This window comes from Dendrobates tinctorius, unplaced genomic scaffold (genome assembly GCF_039654945.1).
Source record: "Dendrobates tinctorius isolate UK_male_01 unplaced genomic scaffold, ASM3965494v1 ptg000093l, whole genome shotgun sequence".
NCBI classification, from domain to species: Eukaryota; Metazoa; Chordata; class Amphibia; order Anura; family Dendrobatidae; genus Dendrobates; species Dendrobates tinctorius.
Window position 1 is genome coordinate 13,185,805 of NW_027361761.1, and position 19,767 is coordinate 13,205,571.

The following is a 19,767-nucleotide window of genomic DNA, read 5'->3' on the forward strand; positions in this document are numbered from 1 at the left end:
AAGAAAGAAAGAACAGAGAGGGAGAGTGAAAGAAAGATGGGAAAGAAAGAACAGAGAGAGAAAGAAAGAACAGAGAGAGAAAGAAATAACAGAGATATAGAGAGAAAGATGGGAAAGAAAGAACAGAGAGAGAGAACAGAGAAAGAAAGAACAGAGAGAAAGAAAGGAAAAACAGAGAGAGAAAGAAAGAACATTGAGAGAAAAAAAGATTAGAGCGAGAAAAAAAGATTAGAGAGAAAAAGAGGGGAAAGAAAGAGAAAGAACAGAGTCTAAGAACAAAGAAAAAGAGGAAGAAAGAGGGGAAAGAAATAACAGAGAAAGAAGTAGGGGAAAGAAAGAAAGAGGTGAAAGAGAGAGAACAGAGAGAAAGAAAGAACAGAGAGAGAAAGAAAGAGAGAAAGAAAGAACATAAAGAAACAGAAAGAAAGAAAAGGGGTACAGAAAAAAAGAACAGACAGAGAAAGAAAGAGTGGTCAGAAAAAAAAGAACAGCGAGAGAAAAAAAGAAATGGGAAAGAAAGAACAGAGACGGAGAGAGAAAAAAAGAAAGAACAGAGAGAAAGAAATAGGGGAAAGAAAGAAACAGAGAGAAAGAAAGAGGCGAAAGAGAGAGAACAGAGAGAAAGAAAGAACAGAGAGAAAGAGAAAAAAGTAAGAAAGGGAGAAAGGGGGAAAAAAAGAAACACAGAGAAAGAAAGAAAGAACAAAGAGAGAGAAAGAAAGAGATAGAAAGAACATAAAGAAGCAGAGAGAAAGAAAGAAAGAACAGAGAGAAAGAAAGGGGATATAAAAAAGAACAGACAGAGAAAGAAAGAGTGGACAGAAAAAAAGATCAGCGAGAGAAAAAAAGAAGGGGAAAGAAAGAACAGAGATGGAGAGAGAAATAAAGAAAGAACAGAGAGAAAGAAAGAAAGACGAAAGAAAAATAACAGAGAGAAGGAGAGAGTGGATAGAAAAAAGAACAGAGAGAGAAAAAAGAAAAGAGGGGAAAAAAAGAACAGAGAGGGAGAGAGAAAGAAAGAGGGGAAAGAAATAAAGAACAGAGAGAGAAAGAAAGAGGGGAAAGAAAGAGAACAGAGAGAAAGAAAGAAAGAAAGAAAGAAAGAAAGAGAAAGAAAGAAAGAACAGAGAGAAAGGAAGAACAGAGAGAGAAAGAAGAACAGAGAGAAAGAAGAACAGAGAGAGAAAGAAAGATTAGAGTGAGAAAGAAAGAAAAATTAGAGAGAGAAAGAGGGGAAAGAAAGAGAAAGAAAGAACAAGGAGAAAGAGAAAGAGGGAAAAGAAAAAGCAGAGAGAGAAAGAAAGAGGGGGAAGAGAGAAACACAGAGAAAGAAAGAACAGAGAGAAAGAAAGAGGGGAAAGAACGAGAACAGAGAGAAAGAAATAACAGAGAGAGAAAGAAAGAACAGAGAGAGAAAGAAAGAGGGAAAAGAAAGATAGAGAGAGAGAAAGAAAGAGAAAGAAAGAACAGAGAGAGAGAAACAACAGAGAGAGAGAAAGAAAGAAACAACAGAGAGAGAAAGAGAGGAAAGAAAGAACAGAGAGAGATAACGAAAGAGAGCAGGAGAGAAAGAGAGCAGAGAGAGAAAGAAAGAACAGAGAGAGAGAAAGGAAGAACTGAGAGAGAGAAATAAAGAACAGAGAGATAAAGAAAGACAGATTATAGAGAGAAATAAAGAGGGGAAAGAAAGAAGGAATAGAGCGAAAGAAAGAACAGAGAGAAAGGAAGAGGGGAAAGAAAGAAAGAAGAGAGAGAGAAAGAAACAGAGAGAGAAAGAAATAAAGATTCTATAAAGATACTATAGCAGCCCTGCTCACATTGTAGTGCCCACCTGAGCCTCCTGATGCAGGACATATCATGATCAGCTCACATGGCCAACATCCCCGAGTCCAAGGCGATCCTGCTGTCCGCGCTATCAGAGGAGGACACGGTGATGTATCTGAAACATTCCCCTAAGTGTCTCCATGCTTCCTTCACTATCTCCTCTCGAAGTTACCTCATTTCCGGTCAGCTTCCAGCACGTCACTACCGGTGGAACGTCGCATGCAAATTTTAAAGTGCTCCTCAGGGCTCCGCCGTGTACTCCTGTGTCCGCGGGAAAAATAACCTCTCGGCCGCGGCAGTGGGGCAGACTCAAAATCGGGACTGTGGTGCTGGATCCGGGACGGTTGGGAGGTATGAATGCTACCCACCATACACCTTGTACATGCATGGCTTCGCACACCTCATACACACACGGTTCTGCTTTGTATGCCTCGTACACACACGGCTCTGCTCCGTACATCTCGCGCACACACATGGCTCCACTCTGTAACCTCTTACACATTCGACTCTGCTCCGTACACCTTGTACACACACGGCTCCGCTCCGTACACCTCATACACACATAGCTCCACTCTGCACACCTTGTATACACACCTCCACTCCGTACACCTTGTACACACACACATCTCTGCTCCGTACACCTTGTACACACACGACTCTGCTCCGTACACCTCGCACACACTCGGCTCCGCTCCATGCACATTGTACACACATGGCTCTGCTACAGCCACCCTGTAAACCGCTCCTGACCCCACACAAACTTCCCTCATCCAGCACCATGATGACCAGCACAGCAGAGTCCTGTACACACCGAGGCTCCTGATCATGTGACCCCTGACTCCTCCCCTCCTGTGACCTCATCACAGGTCCTGTGCGCATAGAAGAGAACAGCCTAGCGACTTCATTGCTGACTGTGAGGGACTGCGGTGGGTCTCTTGGAGGGCGAAGATAGGGTGCATGGAGGGGGCATGTGTCTTATCTCCCTGCAGTGTGGGAAAAATAGAGTCCCAGGCGGGACAGCATGTGGGTGGGGGAAAAACGGGACTGTCCCTCCAAATCCGGGATGGTTGGGAGCTATGCACCCCCAGTGTATAACATCCAGCCCTTCTCCATCTAATAATTAATAATAATTTTATTTCTATAGTGCCAACATATTCCGTAGCACTTTACATTATAGAGGGGATTTGTACAGACAATAGACATTACAACATAGCATAGCAATAAACACATAGATCAAAACAGATACCAAGAGGAATGAGGGACCTGCTCGCAAGCTTACAATCTATAAGGGAAAAGGGGAGACACGAAAGGTGGATGGTAACAATTGCCTTCATTGTTTTTATGGTTGGGACCTTCCCTAGTGTAAGAATCGGGTGTTCCTGTTGCTGCATGAACCAGTTAACAGTCTAAATATGTAACAGTACAGACACAGAGGGCTATTAAATGCATAAAGCATGTGAGAACATGATGCGAGGAACCTGGTTATGGTAAAAAATTTAGAAATGAGCCACACAGGGATATTTATGTTAATGCGTTGAGGCGATAGGCCAGTCTCAACAAATGAGTTTTTAAGGCACGCTTAAAACTGGGGGGTTTGGGGATTAATCGTACTAGCCTGGGTAGTGCATTCCAAAGAATTGGCATGGCTCGTGAAAAGTCCTGGAGACGGGAGTGGGAGGTTCTGATTAATGAGGATTTTAACCTCAGGTCATTAGCAGAACGGAGGGCAAATGTAGGGTGGTAGGCTGAGACGAGGGAGGAGATGTAGGGTGATGCTGAGCCATGGAGGGCTTTGTGGGTGAGGGTAATAAGTTTATACTGAATTCTGGAGTGGATGGGTAGCCAGTGTAAGGACTGGCACAAGGTAGAGGCATCGGTATAACGATTGGTGAGGAATATGATCCTAGCTGCTGCATTCAGGACGGATTGGAGAGGGGAGAGTTTGTTAAGAGGGAGACCGATTAGTAGATAGTTACAATAAAACAGTAAGAGTTTTTGCAGAGTCGAAAGTAAGAAAGGGTCGAATTCTAGAAATGTTTTTGAGGTGCAGATAACAAGAGCGAGCAAAAGATCAGATGTGGGGGGTGAATGAAAGCTCTGAATCAAGTATGACCCCAAGACAGTGGGCATGTTGCTGGGGAGTAATGGTGGAACCACACACGGAAATGGCAATGTCGGGCATAGGTAGGTTAATAGAGGGCGGAAACACAAGGAGTTCAGTTTTTGACAGGTTCAGTTTCAGATAGAGGGAGGACATGATGTTAGAGGCAGCAGTAAGACAATCACTGGTGTTTTCCAAAAAGACAGGCGTGATATCAGGAGAAGAAGTGTATAATTGGGTGTCATCGGCATAGAGATGGTACTGGAACCCAAATCTACTAATTGCTTGACCATCTGTCCATCTGTGTATAACATCTGTCTCCTCTCCCCCAGTGTATAGCATCCTGTCCCTCTCCCCCCGGTGTATAACATCCAGCCCAATGACTCACGATGTATATCATCTGGCCCCTCTCCCCCTTAGTGTATAACATCTGGCCCCTCTCCACCTGTGTGTAGCATCTGGCCCCTCTCCCCTGATGTATAACATCCAGCCCAATGGCCCCCTGTGTATAACAGTTGTCCCCTTTCCCCTGGTGTATAACATCCAGCCCAATGGCCCCTGGTATATAACATCCGGCCCCTCTCCGCTGGTGTATGGCATCCAGCCCTTGTCCCCTTTGTATAGCATCCTGCCTCTGTCCCCCAGTGTATAACATCCAGCCCAATGGCCCCCGGTGTATAACATCCAGCCTGTTTCCCCATTAGAGTATAACATCTGGCACTCTCCCATGGTGTATAACATCCAGTCCAATGGCTCCCAGTATATAACATCTGGCTCCTCTTCCCTCCAGTGTATAACATCCAGCCCCTCTTCCCATAGTGTATAACATCTGGCCCCTAACCCACAGCGTATAACATCCGACCCCTCTTTCCCTAGTGTATAACATCTTGTCCTTCTTCCCCCAGTGGATAACATCCGGCCCCTCTCCCCTGGTGTATAACATCCGGCCCCTCTTCCCCCAGTGTATAACATCTGGCCCCTCACCTCCAGCATATAACATCTGGCCCCTCTTCCCCCAGTGTATAACATCTGGTCCCTCTTCCCCCAGTGTATAACATCCGGCCCCTCACCCCCAGCATATAACATCCAGCCCCTCTTCCCCAGTGTATAACATCTGGTCCCTCTTCCCCAGCATATAACATATGGCCCCTCTTCCCCCAGTGTATAACATCCAGCCCCTCTTCCCCCAGTGTATAACATTTGGCCCCTTTTCACCAGTGTACTGTATAATATTCAGCCCCTTTCCCCTGTTGTATAGCATTTGCCCCCCCTCGCCATGCCTTTCTGCCTTCACTAACTAGTGTAACACAATGGCTGATGGTGCAGAGTTCACTGATAACAGGGCATTCCTCTAATGGGAGCCATAGATGTAACAAGTCCGTTCATGACATTTCTTCCTCCATCTTCTGTGAGTGACATTTTTGAGAAGTGGAAGGAACCACAGCAATTCAGCCATGAAGTAGAGACTCCATAAAGTCACACAGTGGAGGGCCAGGTGCTGAGGAGCAGAGGGCTGAAAAGTCACTACCGCTCTGCTGACTCCATAACTGAAGAGTCCAGAACTTCTCTGGTATTAACATCAGCACAAACAGTGTTCCCCCACCACAAGTTTCATGACCAAACAACTGCATGCAGCCGTATATCACCAAGCACAATGCTGAGCATCAGATAAAGTGATATAAAGCCGCCACAACTGGACTCTGGAGGAGACGTGTTCTGTGCAGTGATGGTGTGATGTCTGTCTGCGAGTCTGGGCTGCAGTAAGACAGCACCCCGAGCAATCCCGATACCCTTTACCCCTATACAGGGATCTGGATTTACAGCAGAGCCCAGGAGGTAGCTGTCAGAATAAGAGCAGCGGACTAGAGCAGGAAGGTCGCCAGAAAGGGGTTAAAAAACGAAGCCAAAAGTCCGGAATCCAAGTCTAAACCAGGCGGGCAGCAGAGGTACAAAAACGGCAGACAGTAGCAGAGTCAAATCCAGGCCAAGGTCAGACTCCTAAACCGGGAAGGAGGCAGAGGTACAAAATCGTTAGGCAGTCGCAACATCAAAAACCAGGCCAAGGTCAGAGTCATAAACCAGGAGGGCGGCAGAGGTACAAAATCGTTAGGCAGTCACAGCGTCAAAAACCAGGCCAAGGTCAGAGTCGTAAACCAGGAGGGCGGCAGAGGTACAAAATCGTCAGGCAAGAGCAGAGTCAGAAATCCAGGCAAAGGTCAGAATCAAAGATAGCAATAACAAACTAGCACACTGGGGAAACCAAGACTATATCTGGCGGCCTGCAAGACTATCACCAAGGTATTTGAGGGATTAGATCATCCCTCACAGGTTCACGGTCTGATGATGTCATTAGGACCGCCCCCAGGACCAGGCCAGATGGTGATGCACTAACCCTCTCATGACCGATAGAGAAGCGCAGCCTGTGGCCGCCAGATGCCTGTGGAGGAGCATCCTCCCTGTTAGCAGTGCCCACGGGCAGACTACGGCACCTCCCAGTGGCCGAGGCAGGAACAGCCGTCCCCGAGTTTGACCGAGACATGACAGTCTGGCGCCTCCCAGAGGCCGAGACCGGAATAGCAGAGCTCGGGTCTGACGGCGACGTGCCAGTCTGGTGCCTCCTAGTGGCCGAAGCAGGAACAGCAGTCCCTGTATCCGATGGCGATGTGACAGACGGATCACACTTCTCTATCTGGTGTCTGATGGAGGAGTCTGGGTTTGGTGATTCCAGGAGAATGTTACCCCCCTGGCTGCATTCTGCCCACTGTACAGTTTGGTAGAAGGGGACAATGCTATGGGATATTTTTCAGGTGTCATCCATACCCCCTTACTTCAAGTGAAATGAAATTTTAATTCTTCAGCACATAAGGCATTTAATAATATTAGATAACTATCTGAAGAGCCCGGAGTTGCCTGGGCATAGTAACTAATTACGGTTAGTTATAACAAATTATAATGATTATATCTAGTATAGCCCTGCCCACTCTGCATAGCCACATTCACTATAATATCCCACATCGTCCCATTAGCTGGAGATACCGCACTACTAACCCTAATATCCCACATTGTCCCATCAGCCAGAGCCACTGGACTACTACCAATAATATCCCACATCATCCCATCAGCCAGAGCCACTGGACTACTACTCTTGATATCCCACATCATCCCGTCAAAGCCACCAGACTACTACCCCTAATATCCCACATCATCCCATCACAGCTGCTGGACTACTACCACTAATATCCCACATCATCCCGTCAGAGCCACCAGACTAATACCCCTAATATCTCACATCATCCCGTCAGCCAGAGCCACCAGACTACTGTAGGGTTCAGCAGGTTCGCAGGATGCAGTGACGAGACACGAGTGTGGTTTGTGGAATAAACTTTTATAAAACTGTAGCTGCTGGGGCTATATTGAGCAAACCAAAAGTGTTAACAACAAACTAGTCCACGCAGGGACTCAACAATCCTAACAACACTTCCTGATTGTAATGCGATTAACCCGGCTTGCCCCGGGGCTATAGGCCACGTATGACCAAACTACGGGTCCTTATCTCCTATATTAAACTTATCCTTCCAGGGGGTGTGTTAGGATCACAAGAGTGACCACGTAGGGGTCGCTGATGCGGCTGCCTTGACGCCTTGATGTTCCGGGACGGAACTGGGCTCGACAGGCCCTGAAGAGACGATACCGGTGGGGCACAACAGGCCCTGAAGAAACAATGCTGGTGGGGCGCAACAGGCCCTGAAGAAACGATGCCGGTGGGGTGCAACAGGCTCTGAAGAAATGATGCTGGTGGGGCACAACAGGCCCTGAAGAAACGATTCCGGTGGGGCACAACAGGCTCTGAAGAATCGATGCCGGTGGGGTGCAACAGGCCCTGAAGAAACTATGCCGGTGGGGCGCAACAGGCCCTGAAGAAACGATGCCGGTGGGGCACAACAGGCCCTGAAGAAACAATGCTGGTGGGGCGCAACAGACCCTGAAGAAACGATACCGGTGGGGCACAACAGGCCCTGAAGAAACAATGCTGGTGGGGCGCAACAGGCCCTGAAGAAACGATGCCGGTGGGGTGCAACAGGCTCTGACGAAACGATGCCGGTGGGGCACAACAGGCCCTGAAGAAACGATTCCGGTGGGGCACAACAGGCTCTGAAGAATCGATGCCGGTGGGGTGCAACAGGCCCTGAAGAAACGATGCCGGTGGGGCGCAACAGGCCCTGAAGAAACGATGCCGGTGGGGCACAACAGGCCCTGAAGAAACGATGCTGGTGGGGCACAACAGGCCCTGAAGAAACGATGCCGGTGGGGCACAACAGGCCCTGAAGAAACGATGCCGGTGGGGCGGAACAGGTGTTTACTTGCGGCTCTCATCCCACTGCGGAGTTATGACGCAGTCTCTAAATATAACCGTTCACCAACCTCTGCTTGGGGCCCCTTAGCAAACCAGATGGGGGCCTCTCCTGCCACCTGTAGCGAGGTGGCGCCTCCTGGGCCCGATGATGACAGGGCCGCAGCTGAGGGAGAAGGCAGGGGGGCAGTGTCCTGACCGCTGTAAAGGAATGTTCTGTCATCGCAGCGGTCAGTAGAGGTCGTGGACTTGCCACAACAGGGCAGGAAACAGCGGGGGCGCCTGTCTGCAACCATATAAGGGGAGCGATCGCCGGTGACCGGCTCTCAAGTCTCACGTGTCGGTGAGTCCGCAGCTTTCCTTTCACAGGCCCCTGTCGGTCTCTCCACAACACACCGTCTGCTCCCTCGGTTCTCTCTGTCTCACACGGCTCCCTGCCTGTTGTCCGGCTCTCTGTCAACTGCCACTTCAGCGCGCCCCCTGCTCCCTTTAAACTTGCCCCGCCCCCTCTTTCCCTGACTTCAGTCAAGTCTTTCCTTTTACTGCCCTCCCTGTATTGTTCCCTCAGGAACACTGATGGCGGTCCCCTGGGTACCTGCCCATTCACTGTCTGGGAGTTCTCCCCACACTACTACCAGTAATGTTCCACATCATCCCATCAGTCAGAGCCACCAGACTACTATCCCTGATATCCCACATCATCCCTTCAGCAAGAGCCACTGGACTACTACCCCTAATAACCCACATCATCCCGTCACAGCTGCTGGACTACTACCACTAATATCCCACATCATCCCGTCAGAGCCACCAGACTAATACCCCTAATATCCCACATCATCCCGTCAGCCAGAGCCACCAGACTGCTACCAGTAATATCCCACTTCATCCCGTCAGCCAGAGCCACCAGACTACTACCCCTGATATCCCACATCATCCCATCAAAGCCACCGGACTATTACCCCTAATATCCCACATCATCCCTTCAGCCAGAGCCACCGGACTACTACCCCTAATATCCCACATCATCCCGTCACAGCTGCTGGACTACTACCACTAATATCCCACATCATCCCGTCAGAGCCACCAGATTAATACCCCTAAAATCCCACATCATACCATCAGCCAGAGCCACCGGACTACTACCACTAATATCCCACAACATCCCGTCAGAGCCACTGGACTACTACCCCTAATATCCCACATTATTCCGTCAGAGCCACCGGACTACTACCCCTAATATCCCACATCATCCCATCAGCTAGAGCCACCAGACAGCCCTAATATCCCACATCATTCCGACAGCCTGGCATCACAACCAGAGCATTGTGTGGATTTGCCCTGACTGCCATACCAATGATCCCTTTAATAGAAGCCTGGGGTGAGAATCAGAGCGCTGAGTGGAAATGCCATAACTTCCATACCAATGATCCCTTTAAGAGAGACCTGGGGTCAGAACAAAAGCGTCGGATGGATTTGCCCTGACTTCCATATCAATGATCCCTTTAATAGAAGCCTGGGGTCAGAATCAGAGCGCTGAGGGAATTGCCCTAACTTCCATTATGGAGATCCCTTTAAGAGAGGTCTGGGGTCAGAACCAGAGCGCTTAGTGGAATTGCCCTAAATTCCATAACAATGATCCCTTTAAGAGACCCTGGGGTCAGAACCACAGCGCTGAGTGGAACGGTCCTAACTTCCATACCGGGGATCCCTTTAAGAGAGGCCTGGGGTCAAAACCAAAGCGCTGGATGGATTTGCCCTGACTTCCATACCAATGATCCCTTTAATAGAAGCCTGGGGTCTGAATTGGAGCGCTGAGGGATTTGCCCAAACTTCCATACCGGAGATCCCTTTAAGAGGGAAGATGTGCCTATGGGATGGAGGATGTGTGATGCGCATATGGACACGGGAGGGGGGATTCATTTCTGCCATGTGCTCTCTGCTCCTTTCTGGGGGGCTGACAATGGCTGGGAGCTTATGTTCCTGGGATGCTAGATTTTCCCCACCCAGTCAGTGTCTGCTGAGGTGATGTGGAGTGGGAAAACTGTTGCTCATAGCAACCAATCACAGCTCAGATTTCATCTATCAAACAGCTCTGGTGAAATGAAAGATGCTTAGTCATTGGTTGGTGATACACACATACATTAAATTTTATATATAGATAATTTTATATCTATAACTCCAACATATTCTGCAGCACGTGACCATTAAGTGGAAACATGTACAGACAATCAAAAAATTACAGAGTAACACATAATTCACCAGTTACACAAGGAGTAAGGGTGCTGAATACAGGCTACAATCTATAAATAAATACTCCCCTATGTACAACAGGGAAAAACTGCTTGGCGTGTATAGACCAGCAATCATTATAATAAATACGGTACATCTTTTAGACCTGATGAGACTGATGCACTTACTTTGAAAATCCATGTGGCTGTGTAATCCAGATACCAAAGTGATTATTTTAATATCAGTGCTGAAAACTCTCAAAAAGAGTTTACGCAGTCATTTTGACATAAGTTTTAAAAAATAACTACACCAACCTCATCAGAGCTCTGGATTGTGAAATCTGAAGACCGATCCATTTTAAGCACATTTCTTTTACTTTGAAAGAGTAACAGAGAGAAGCAAACTGATCTCAGTAGGTATTACTCAGAAAAGTGAGATTTGTCAGGAATCAAAATTTCTGGATTCAGTTTGAGGAAATACAGGAGAATGATGATTATTATTATTATTATTATTTATTTAAATAGCGCCATTAATTCCATGGTGCTGTACATGAGAAGGGGTTACATGCAAAGTTCTAGATATAATTAACAGTAAACAAATTTACAATGACAGACTGGTGCAGAGGGGAGAAGACCCTGACCTTGCGGACTTACATTCTATGGGATAGTGGGGAAGAGACAGAAGGTCGGGGGTGCAGTAGCTCTGGTGGTGATGAGGCGGCAGCTCAGGTGGTGGTGAGGAGGCAGAATGGTTATTGCAGGCTGTAAGCTTTCCTGGAAAGATGGGTTTCCAGGTTCCGTTTGAAGAATCCGTGGGTGGTGGATAATCGGACATGTTGAGGCATGGAATTCCAGAGGATAGGGGATATTCGGGAGAAATCTTGGAGGCGGTTGTGTGAGGAATGAATAAGAGTGGAGGAGAGTAAGAGATCTTGGGAGGATAGAAGATTACGTGAGGGAAGATATTGGGAGATTAGTTCAGAGATATAGAGAGGGGACAGGTTGTGGATGGCTTTGTAGGTCAGTGCTAGTAGTTTGAACTGGATGCGTTAGTGAATTGGGAGCCAGTGGAGGGATTTGCAGAGGGGAGAAACAGGGGAGTAGCGAGGAGAGAGGTTGATTAGTCGGGCAGCAGAGTTGAGGACAGACTGGAGTGGTGCAAGAGAGTTAGCAGGGAGGCCACAGAGGAGAGTGTTGCAGTAGTCAAGGCGGGAGATGATGAGGGCATGTACAAGAGTTTTAGTAGATTGAGGGTAGAGGAAAGGACGGATTCTGGAAATATTTTTTAGTTGGAGGCGACAGGAGGTGGCAAGAGTTTGGACGTGTGGTTAGAAGGACAGGGCAAAGTCAGGAGTTACTCCGAGGCAGCGGATTTCAGGTGCGGGAGAGAGCTTGATGCCATTTACAGTTTTACTAACATCACATATGGAAATCAAATAATATGAATTCATTGTTTGAATATGCTGGATGGTCGCAATTTCCTGGATGTTTTCTTCAGTCAGGTGTTAGGAAATAATAAATCCTGTGTATGCTCCTCACCTTTCCTACTGACAAGCTTGACCGTTTTATCACTTTGGGTCTTTTTGTTTGTCTATTCTGACTTTCATTCTTATCGTTTTTGGTCTTCTGGAGGAGATCTTTGAGTACTAATTAGGCCTCACGATGTTGGCATGTGGGGCGCAACCAGTATCAATAATATGGGATGTGACAAATGTGAATTTGTCGTGAGACCTAGTCAGTACCAGAGGATTCCAGGCAAAAGACACAAAGAGGGAAGGGAGGCAAATAGAAGACGAGAAGAATGGAAACCTGAAGACGTGAAGACCGAAGCGAAAACTAAAAACTCTTAGTCATCTGTGATTAGGGCAGGGAGCTTCACTGGCAGGATAGTAGACTATAACCTATTGTTATATTTTAGCCCCTTCCCTCCACTGTATTTGGGGTTTATCGAGATCTAGGAGCATAATAAACATAAAAGAATTTTTGTGTAGATTTGATTTGGAATTAGTTTTATTTGTACGGTATCAAACCCATTAATTCAAACAAATATGCCCAAAATTAATATTGAAAGATTCACTCATCTCTAGTATATAAACTTTGAAATAATTTTTGAGATACATATAAGTGCTATTCAGTACTAATCAATGGAAATTCGGGTTCCTCACTAATGGCTTAAACCAAGGGGCAGAGGCTGTCATCCAGTTATGCTCAAGCCTAAAAGAGAGGAGTTCACTCTCAATAGAAAGTCTCTGGGTCCGTTCATCGCTCTACTCTCACCGGACTATACGCTGATCACCAAACAGGGACTGTAACCACTTTTTTTTTACTCCTTTTTGTCTTTTAAATATATCTTCTCCAGATTTTAAGAAGACATCACCATGGACACTATCACCATCCTCCTGTCTGTCTTGGTCATCCTATTTGTGTTCTTTACCACTAAGAATTGGAATAAAGGAATTCACAAAGATTTTCCCCCTGGACCAAGGCCCTTACCAATCATAGGAAATATTCTCAAGATTATGAAGTCAAAGCCACACAAGATATTTGTGGAGGTAACGTGGTCTTTTTAGGAAACTTCCAGAAAAATATGAGCTTTCTAGACATTGTACTTATCATATCTAAAGAGGTTGGCTCATATGGATATGCTATAAATGTCTGATAGATGTGGGTCTCACATCTGAGATCCCAACCATCTTCAAAATGACATCCTCTGATCCCTCATTCTGCAGGTGATTAATTGTCATACATTGGTTTTCTCTGTTTATAAACATAGGAGTACTAAATATAGTCAGGATAATAGTCTTGTCTCTCTTCGAAACTGCCATAACATGTGCCACCATCTCTCCACTCACTGGTACTCGGACACCAGTAATACAAAGGATCAGTGGATCCCAATTCTGGAGATAAGTGTGGGTACCAAAGCTTAGATCTCCATCTATGAGAAGTTTATGGCATAACTCATAGATATTAATTATTGTAGATGCCTTCGGCACTCATATATGACAATTCTAGTGAAATTCAGTGTAATTAAAGAATTTTATTATTCACAGCCGACATATGAAAAGGACAAAACAAAAGTCCAACGTTTTGACTCTCTGGCCGTTATCAAGGAAGTCTATAAATACAACACAAAGAAAAGAAAGACAAAAAATTCAAATAAACATAAATTTCTCAACCATGAATTATAAGCAAAGGTCATGTCAAGGGTCTATTCATGTCACATATCACAATTCTAAATTATAAATTCAATATGTGCTGCTGGACAATAATAGCGCAATTGAGTCTTATCCAGGATAAAATGATTACTATGATCAAATTGTACTCACCAATTTGAGCCAAAAAGCAAGGCTTACAGAGATATCCGCTGCTGCAGATACACCAGTCCACTCGTGACCAACCAAAGATAAAAAAAATGGGTAAATGTGGATTCAATCTGCGCTGCTGAATAAGTCAGGACCCAGACCATGTAGCCATTAAATTGTGGATTTATTCTCTACGTGTTTCAAAAGTACAAGTCTTGAAACGCGTTGAGAATAGAGCCACAATTTAATGGCTACATGGTCTGGATCCTGAATTATTCAGCAGCGCAGATTGAATCCACATTTACCCAATTATAAATTTATATAATACATAAAAGTACATGACCCGTCCCATATACACAAACTAATAAATCGGAAATCTCATGGTGGTGTGAATCCTATTTTTAAGGAATATATTACATTCAACAACATATATTAAAGGGAATCTGTTACCCCATTTTTGGCCTATAAGATGTGGCCACCGCCATCAGGGGCTTATCTACAGCATTCTGTAATGCTGTAAATAATCCCCCGATGTAACCTGAAAGATAAGAAAAACAAGTTAGATTATACTCACCCGGGGGTCTGATCCGGTCCGATGGGTGTCGCGGTCTGGTCCGGAGCCTCCCATCTTCTAGCGATGACGTCCTCCTTCTTACTTCTGCCGCGGCTCCTGCGCAGGCGTAATTTATCTGCCCTGTTGAGGGAGAGTAAAGTACTGCAGTGAGCAGGCGCCGGACCTCTCTAACCTTACCCGGCGCCTGCGCACTGCAGTACTTTACTCTCCCTCAACAGAGCAGAGAAAGTACGCCTGCGCCAGAGCCTCGGCAGAAGTAAGAAGGAGGATGTCATTGTATGAAGATGGGAGGCCCCGGAATGGACCGCGACACCCACCGCACCTGACCCCGCCCCCCGGTGAGTATAATCTAACTCGTTTTTCTTCTCTTTCAGGTTACATCGGGGGCTTATCTACAGCATTACAGAATCTATAAAGGAAGATTTGTAACATCCAAAGAACTGTTCTCCACTACAGTCGAAAAAGAGCAGTGAAGGCAAAGTGACAATCACCCGCCCCACGGTGAGTCGGTACATGCTGTGTGCTTGCTGTCCGGTGCAAAGTTGCGTGTGTAGTGTAATGAGGATCCCGCGGTGAGGGCTTTGAATCTAGCCAGTGTCATGCATCACTTCTGGATTCCATGTGAATGGAGAAACAAACCTGTGTTCGGAAGTGCCAGCAAACGGAGATTTCCAAAAACTTATAAATGGCCCAGCGCAGCAATGCTCATGCATCAAATGAAGTGACGAGATACTCGGACAACCGGAAAGTCCCGAGCGTCGCCGAGGAAAATAAAAGGGAAAAAGGAATAAGGGAATAGAAAGGAAAGAAGGATGATGCCACAAAATTACAACATGGGATATGAAGAGCTGTATCACGTTTAGCAACAGAATTTTTTCTTTTAATCTGCACATGCTATGCAGACAGCTGAATTTCATCAGCACTAAATGACAAGGTGAGATATGACGTGCAGTATCACATTTAGCAACTGAAAAAATAAGATTTAGAAAGGTTTACTTGTGCATGGAGCACAGTAGAAGCAGTGCGCAGCACACTTTTATGAAATGTGCCGTATTGGTTTTGTCTGTGGACCTCAGTAATACCAGCATGCCGCTCCTCTGGGCTCTCCCTACCTCTACCCCTCATCAAACTGAAACATCTGCCCCACGCTTATAATACACCTCCACTATCCTAGCCAAAGTGCTCAAAATACCTTATTGGTAACACAAATATTTTCATGCACTTTTTAATGAATGCTACCGATTTTTTCTGATTTTATGAAAAATTGCTCTTGTTTCCGATCACGAATTCAAATGTGCCATATTCATGCCGAATTTATGTTTGGCGATTGGTTTTTGAACATATTCACTCATCTCTATTAACAACTCTATAAATTAAAGGGAACCTGTCACCTCGTTTTTTCCCCTATGAGATGCGGCCACTGCACTTCGGGGCTTATATACAGCATTCTGTTATGCTGTAGATATGCCCCCGTTCTAACCTGCAAGATAAGAAAAACAAGTTTTATTATACTTCTATACAGGCATACTTCTCTGCCCTGTTGAGGCCAAACCAAAGTACTGCAGTGCGCAGGCACTGGGCCTATCTGACCTTTCCCAGAACCTGCGCACTACAGTACTTTGCTCTGCCCTCAACAGGGCAGAGAAGTACATCTGCGCAGAAGAGCGTCCCGAAGCAAAAAGGATGACAACATCGCGTGAAGATGGGAGACGCCGGACCTGCGACCGCATCGGACCGCCCCCCCAGGTGAGTATAATAAAACTTGTTTTTCTTACCTTTCAGGTTAGATCAGAGGTTTATCTATAGCGTTACAGAATGCTGTAGATAAGCCCTGAAAGCAGTGGCCGCACCTCATAGGGAAAATACGAGGTGACAGGTTTGCCTTTAAAATCAGCTCAGACCGACCCTTAAAGGAATGAGTCACCCTTTTGAGCTTTTTTAAGTTATTAATATGGTCATACAGATCGTATACAAGTGAAACTAGTCTTACTTGTGTGCCCCCTGGATTTGGCCTTGTTAAGCAAAAAAACATCTTTAATGGTGGCCTCACATTTGCGTTTAAGGCTGCAGCGTCGGCCTGCGCACGGCCGCTGCTAAGCCCCGCCCCTGCCATGCCTCCGCCAGTAGCTCCGCCTACGGGCACATGGTGCTGCATGCATCCTGCGTCCCCTATCTTTAGCACTGGGGACGCAGGCTGTGTGCAGGTATGCGTTTGGCGGCGCATGCGTCCTTTTGACGCTGCGCTGAGCGCACCAAATTGCAATCTGTTGCGTTTGGCGCTGGTCGGCGCAGCGTCAAATGGACGCATGCGCCGCCAAACGCATACCTGTGCACGGCCTGCGTCCCCAGTGCTAAAGATAGGGGAAACAGGATGCATGCAGCGTCATGCGCCCGTAGGCGGAGCTACTGGCGGAGACACGGCAGGGGACGGGGCTTAGCGGCGGCCTGCGCAGGCCGACGCTGCGGCCTTAAACGCAAATGTGAAACCACCCTTATATCTTCAATTTTCAAGGCTATGGGGTGTAGGCTGCCGAGAAGTTTTTGCTTTTTTTCCATTATACAAGTTTTCTCCTCCCCTTCCCGACAATTTCACGTCATGTACACTGCTGGAAATCCTGCGCATGCTGCCTGCTGTCACTCCTCCGCATCGCGGGAAATTCACCTACTGTGCACCGGAGAAAACCATTATCGTAAGGTACAATGACTCTTCAGAACCAAAATTGAAGACCATGCCAGTAGAAAGGCGGAAGAGTGCAGAAGAGTGTCGACAGACAGAATGTGCAGGTGTGGGATTTCTGGCCACGCAAATAAAGTTTGAAGAGAAGGGGAGGAGAAAACTTGTATAATGAAGACCCGAGGCAGTCTTATCTTCCGGAAATCCTACACCCCAGAAAATTGAAGCTATAAAAGATGACTTTTACTTAACAAGGTCACATCCAAGAGGCCCACTGGCATGACTAGTTTCACTTCTATACTACCTGTATGCCCATATTCATAACTCAAAAAGCTAAAAAGGGTGACAGATTCCCTTTAAAGGGAATCTAATATACAAAGATCCCACCTCTGATCCTTTTCAATCCTCGGCATTAGTATTTGTAACAATTATAGTGTTAACAATTCATTCAAAAAATTAATTTATTTTTGTATTCACAGTTATCTAAAACGTACGGCACCATCTTTAGCATCCAGGTAGGCCCCTCAAAAATGGTTGTCCTGTGTGGTTATGATACCATTAAAGATGCCTTAATCAACCACGGGGAAAAATTTATCGACAGGCCTGTAGCAACTCTATTTTCTAAAACCACAAAGAATCATGGTAAGTGCTTTTGTCTGCTAAAATAAAACCTGCTATTTGCCATAAAAATGTCATTTTTTTAATTTGGCGTAAATACCACTGTCCTCATGAATCGATCGTTGTTTTCCTTTTCTTCCTACTCTTCTCTGTTCCTGAGATATGGCTTAGAGTAACCCGTATATATCTAGTCTTGTTTGACAAGAGGGCATGGATCTCAAGAACACACCCACAAGGAACAGTTGGTTAAATAATGTAGATTTATACATAGGGAAGAAAGAGCAATGTCTCAGAAACGGTGAGGCACAGGAACAAGAGAAAAACATCTCCAAATTCAGGTGAAGAAAGACATTTACAGGTAGTCTTTAAGGAAATTGTATATCACACGGCAGATCTTTAGATCCATTCCTTTCAGACATACTCACCATAAATGCAGATAGCTCAGTCCTAAGTATAGACAATATTTTATTACCACTGATCACATATAAGTCAATTGTATGACAGATAGATGGACCAGGAATTTGAAACTCATTTTAACAGAAGGCTTCATCCCCATTATGGTTTCTTTCAAAGGTCCGCTTGAAATTGCAAGGGTTATAAAAGAACTGGCCCTGGCTAGTAAGGTTATAAGAGAGCTTTCACTGGGTTGTACGGCAAAAAGAAAACTGTCTCTGGTTAGGAGAGCTATAAAAGTCGTTCCTTTGTAGAAGAGCTCTAAGAGAGCTGTCTCTGGGTAGGAATGCTATAAGAGAGGTGTTAGTGGGTATTAGGCAAATAACAGAGCTGTTCCTGGTTTGCAGGGCTTTAAGAGAGCTGTTCCTGGGCAGTAGGGCTAAGAACACTGTCCATAGGTAGTAGGGCTGAGAGAGCTGTACCAGGGTAATAAGGCTGTAGGAGAGCTGTTCTTGGGTAAAAGGGCTATAAAAGAACTGACCCTGGCTTGTAGGGCCAAAAGAGCATTGTCGTAGGATAGAAGGGCTATAAAAGAGCTATTCCTGGGTAGAAGTGCTCTAAGAGAGGTGTCACTGGGTAGGCGGGCTTTAAGAGAGCTGTTCCTGTAATAACACTGTCCATGGGTAGTAGGGCTAAAAGAACTGCCCATGATTAGTAGGGATGAAAGAGCTGTCCCTCGGTATTAAGGTTATAAGAGAGCTGTCAAAGGGTAGTAAGGCTGCAAGAGAGTATTATCTGGGTTGTTGGGCTAAAAGAGAACTGTCTCTGGTTAGGAGAGATATAAAAGAGCTGTTCCTGGGTAGTAGGGCTATAACAGAGCTGTCCCTGGGTTGCAGGGCTTTAAGAGAGCTGTTCCTGGGTAGTAGAGCTAAAAGAACTGTCCATGTTTAGTAGGGCTAAGAGAGCTGTACCAGGGTAATAAGGCTATAGGAGAGTTGTCCTTGGGTAGAAGGGTAATAAAAGAGCTGTCCCTGGTTTGTAGGGCCAAAGGAGCATTGTTGCTGGATAGAAGGGCTATAAAAGAGCTATTCCTAGGTAGAAGGGCTCTAAGAGTGGTGTCACTGGGGAGGTGGGCCATAAGAGAGCTGTTTTTGGGTAGTAGGGCAAAGAACACTGTCCCTGGATAATAGGGCTAAAAGAACTGTCCATGATTAGTAGGGCTGAGAGAGCGGTCCCTGAGTATTAAGGCTATAAGAGAGATTTCCTTGGGTAGTAGGGCTATAACAGAGCTTTTTCTACGTAGTAGGGCTGTAAGAGAGCTGTTCCTGGGAAGTAAGTCTATAAGAGAGTTGTCCCAGGGTAGTAAGGCTAAGAGTGCTGTCCCTGGATAGTAGGGCAAAAAGAACTGTCTATGGATAGTAGAGCTAAGAGAGCTGTGATGGAGTTCAGTGTCCAAGGTGAACTGCTCCCTGTACTTTTGCCACTCCCCTCTGCTAAGAATTGGATGACTTCATCAGCTCAGATTCCAAGATAGCAACCATTACCTGTGTGGGCATTGATGTAGACCGCAGCCAGTACTTAACAAAGGGGGCAGGGTCAGTGAAGAGAGAGGTTGTCATCTTGAATTTTGAGCTTTAGCACACCAATTCTCCGAATGGGGATGGTGTAGAAACGGTCATTCTGTGTCCTCACCTCCTTGATT

At 46.0% G+C, this 19,767-nt stretch overlaps 2 protein-coding genes across 4 annotated transcripts in view; one reads left to right on the top strand and one right to left on the bottom strand.

Annotated features, from left to right (window-relative positions):
• LOC141098558 (cytochrome P450 2K6-like) overlaps window positions 1–19,767 on the bottom strand; it is a 411,322-nt gene that overhangs the window by 192,016 nt on the left and 199,539 nt on the right. The gene's annotated exons all lie outside the window — the stretch shown is intronic.
• LOC141098557 (cytochrome P450 2K1-like) overlaps window positions 1–19,767 on the top strand; it is a 68,957-nt gene that overhangs the window by 2,208 nt on the left and 46,982 nt on the right. For all 3 annotated transcript variants that reach the window (XM_073586447.1, XM_073586449.1, XM_073586448.1), the window contains exons 2-3: window positions 12,864–13,056; window positions 17,534–17,696. In XM_073586447.1, coding sequence (XP_073442548.1) covers window positions 12,883–13,056; window positions 17,534–17,696 — 337 coding nt within the window. In that variant the 5' untranslated portion in view covers window positions 12,864–12,882. The remainder of the gene's footprint in view (window positions 1–12,863; window positions 13,057–17,533; window positions 17,697–19,767) is intronic.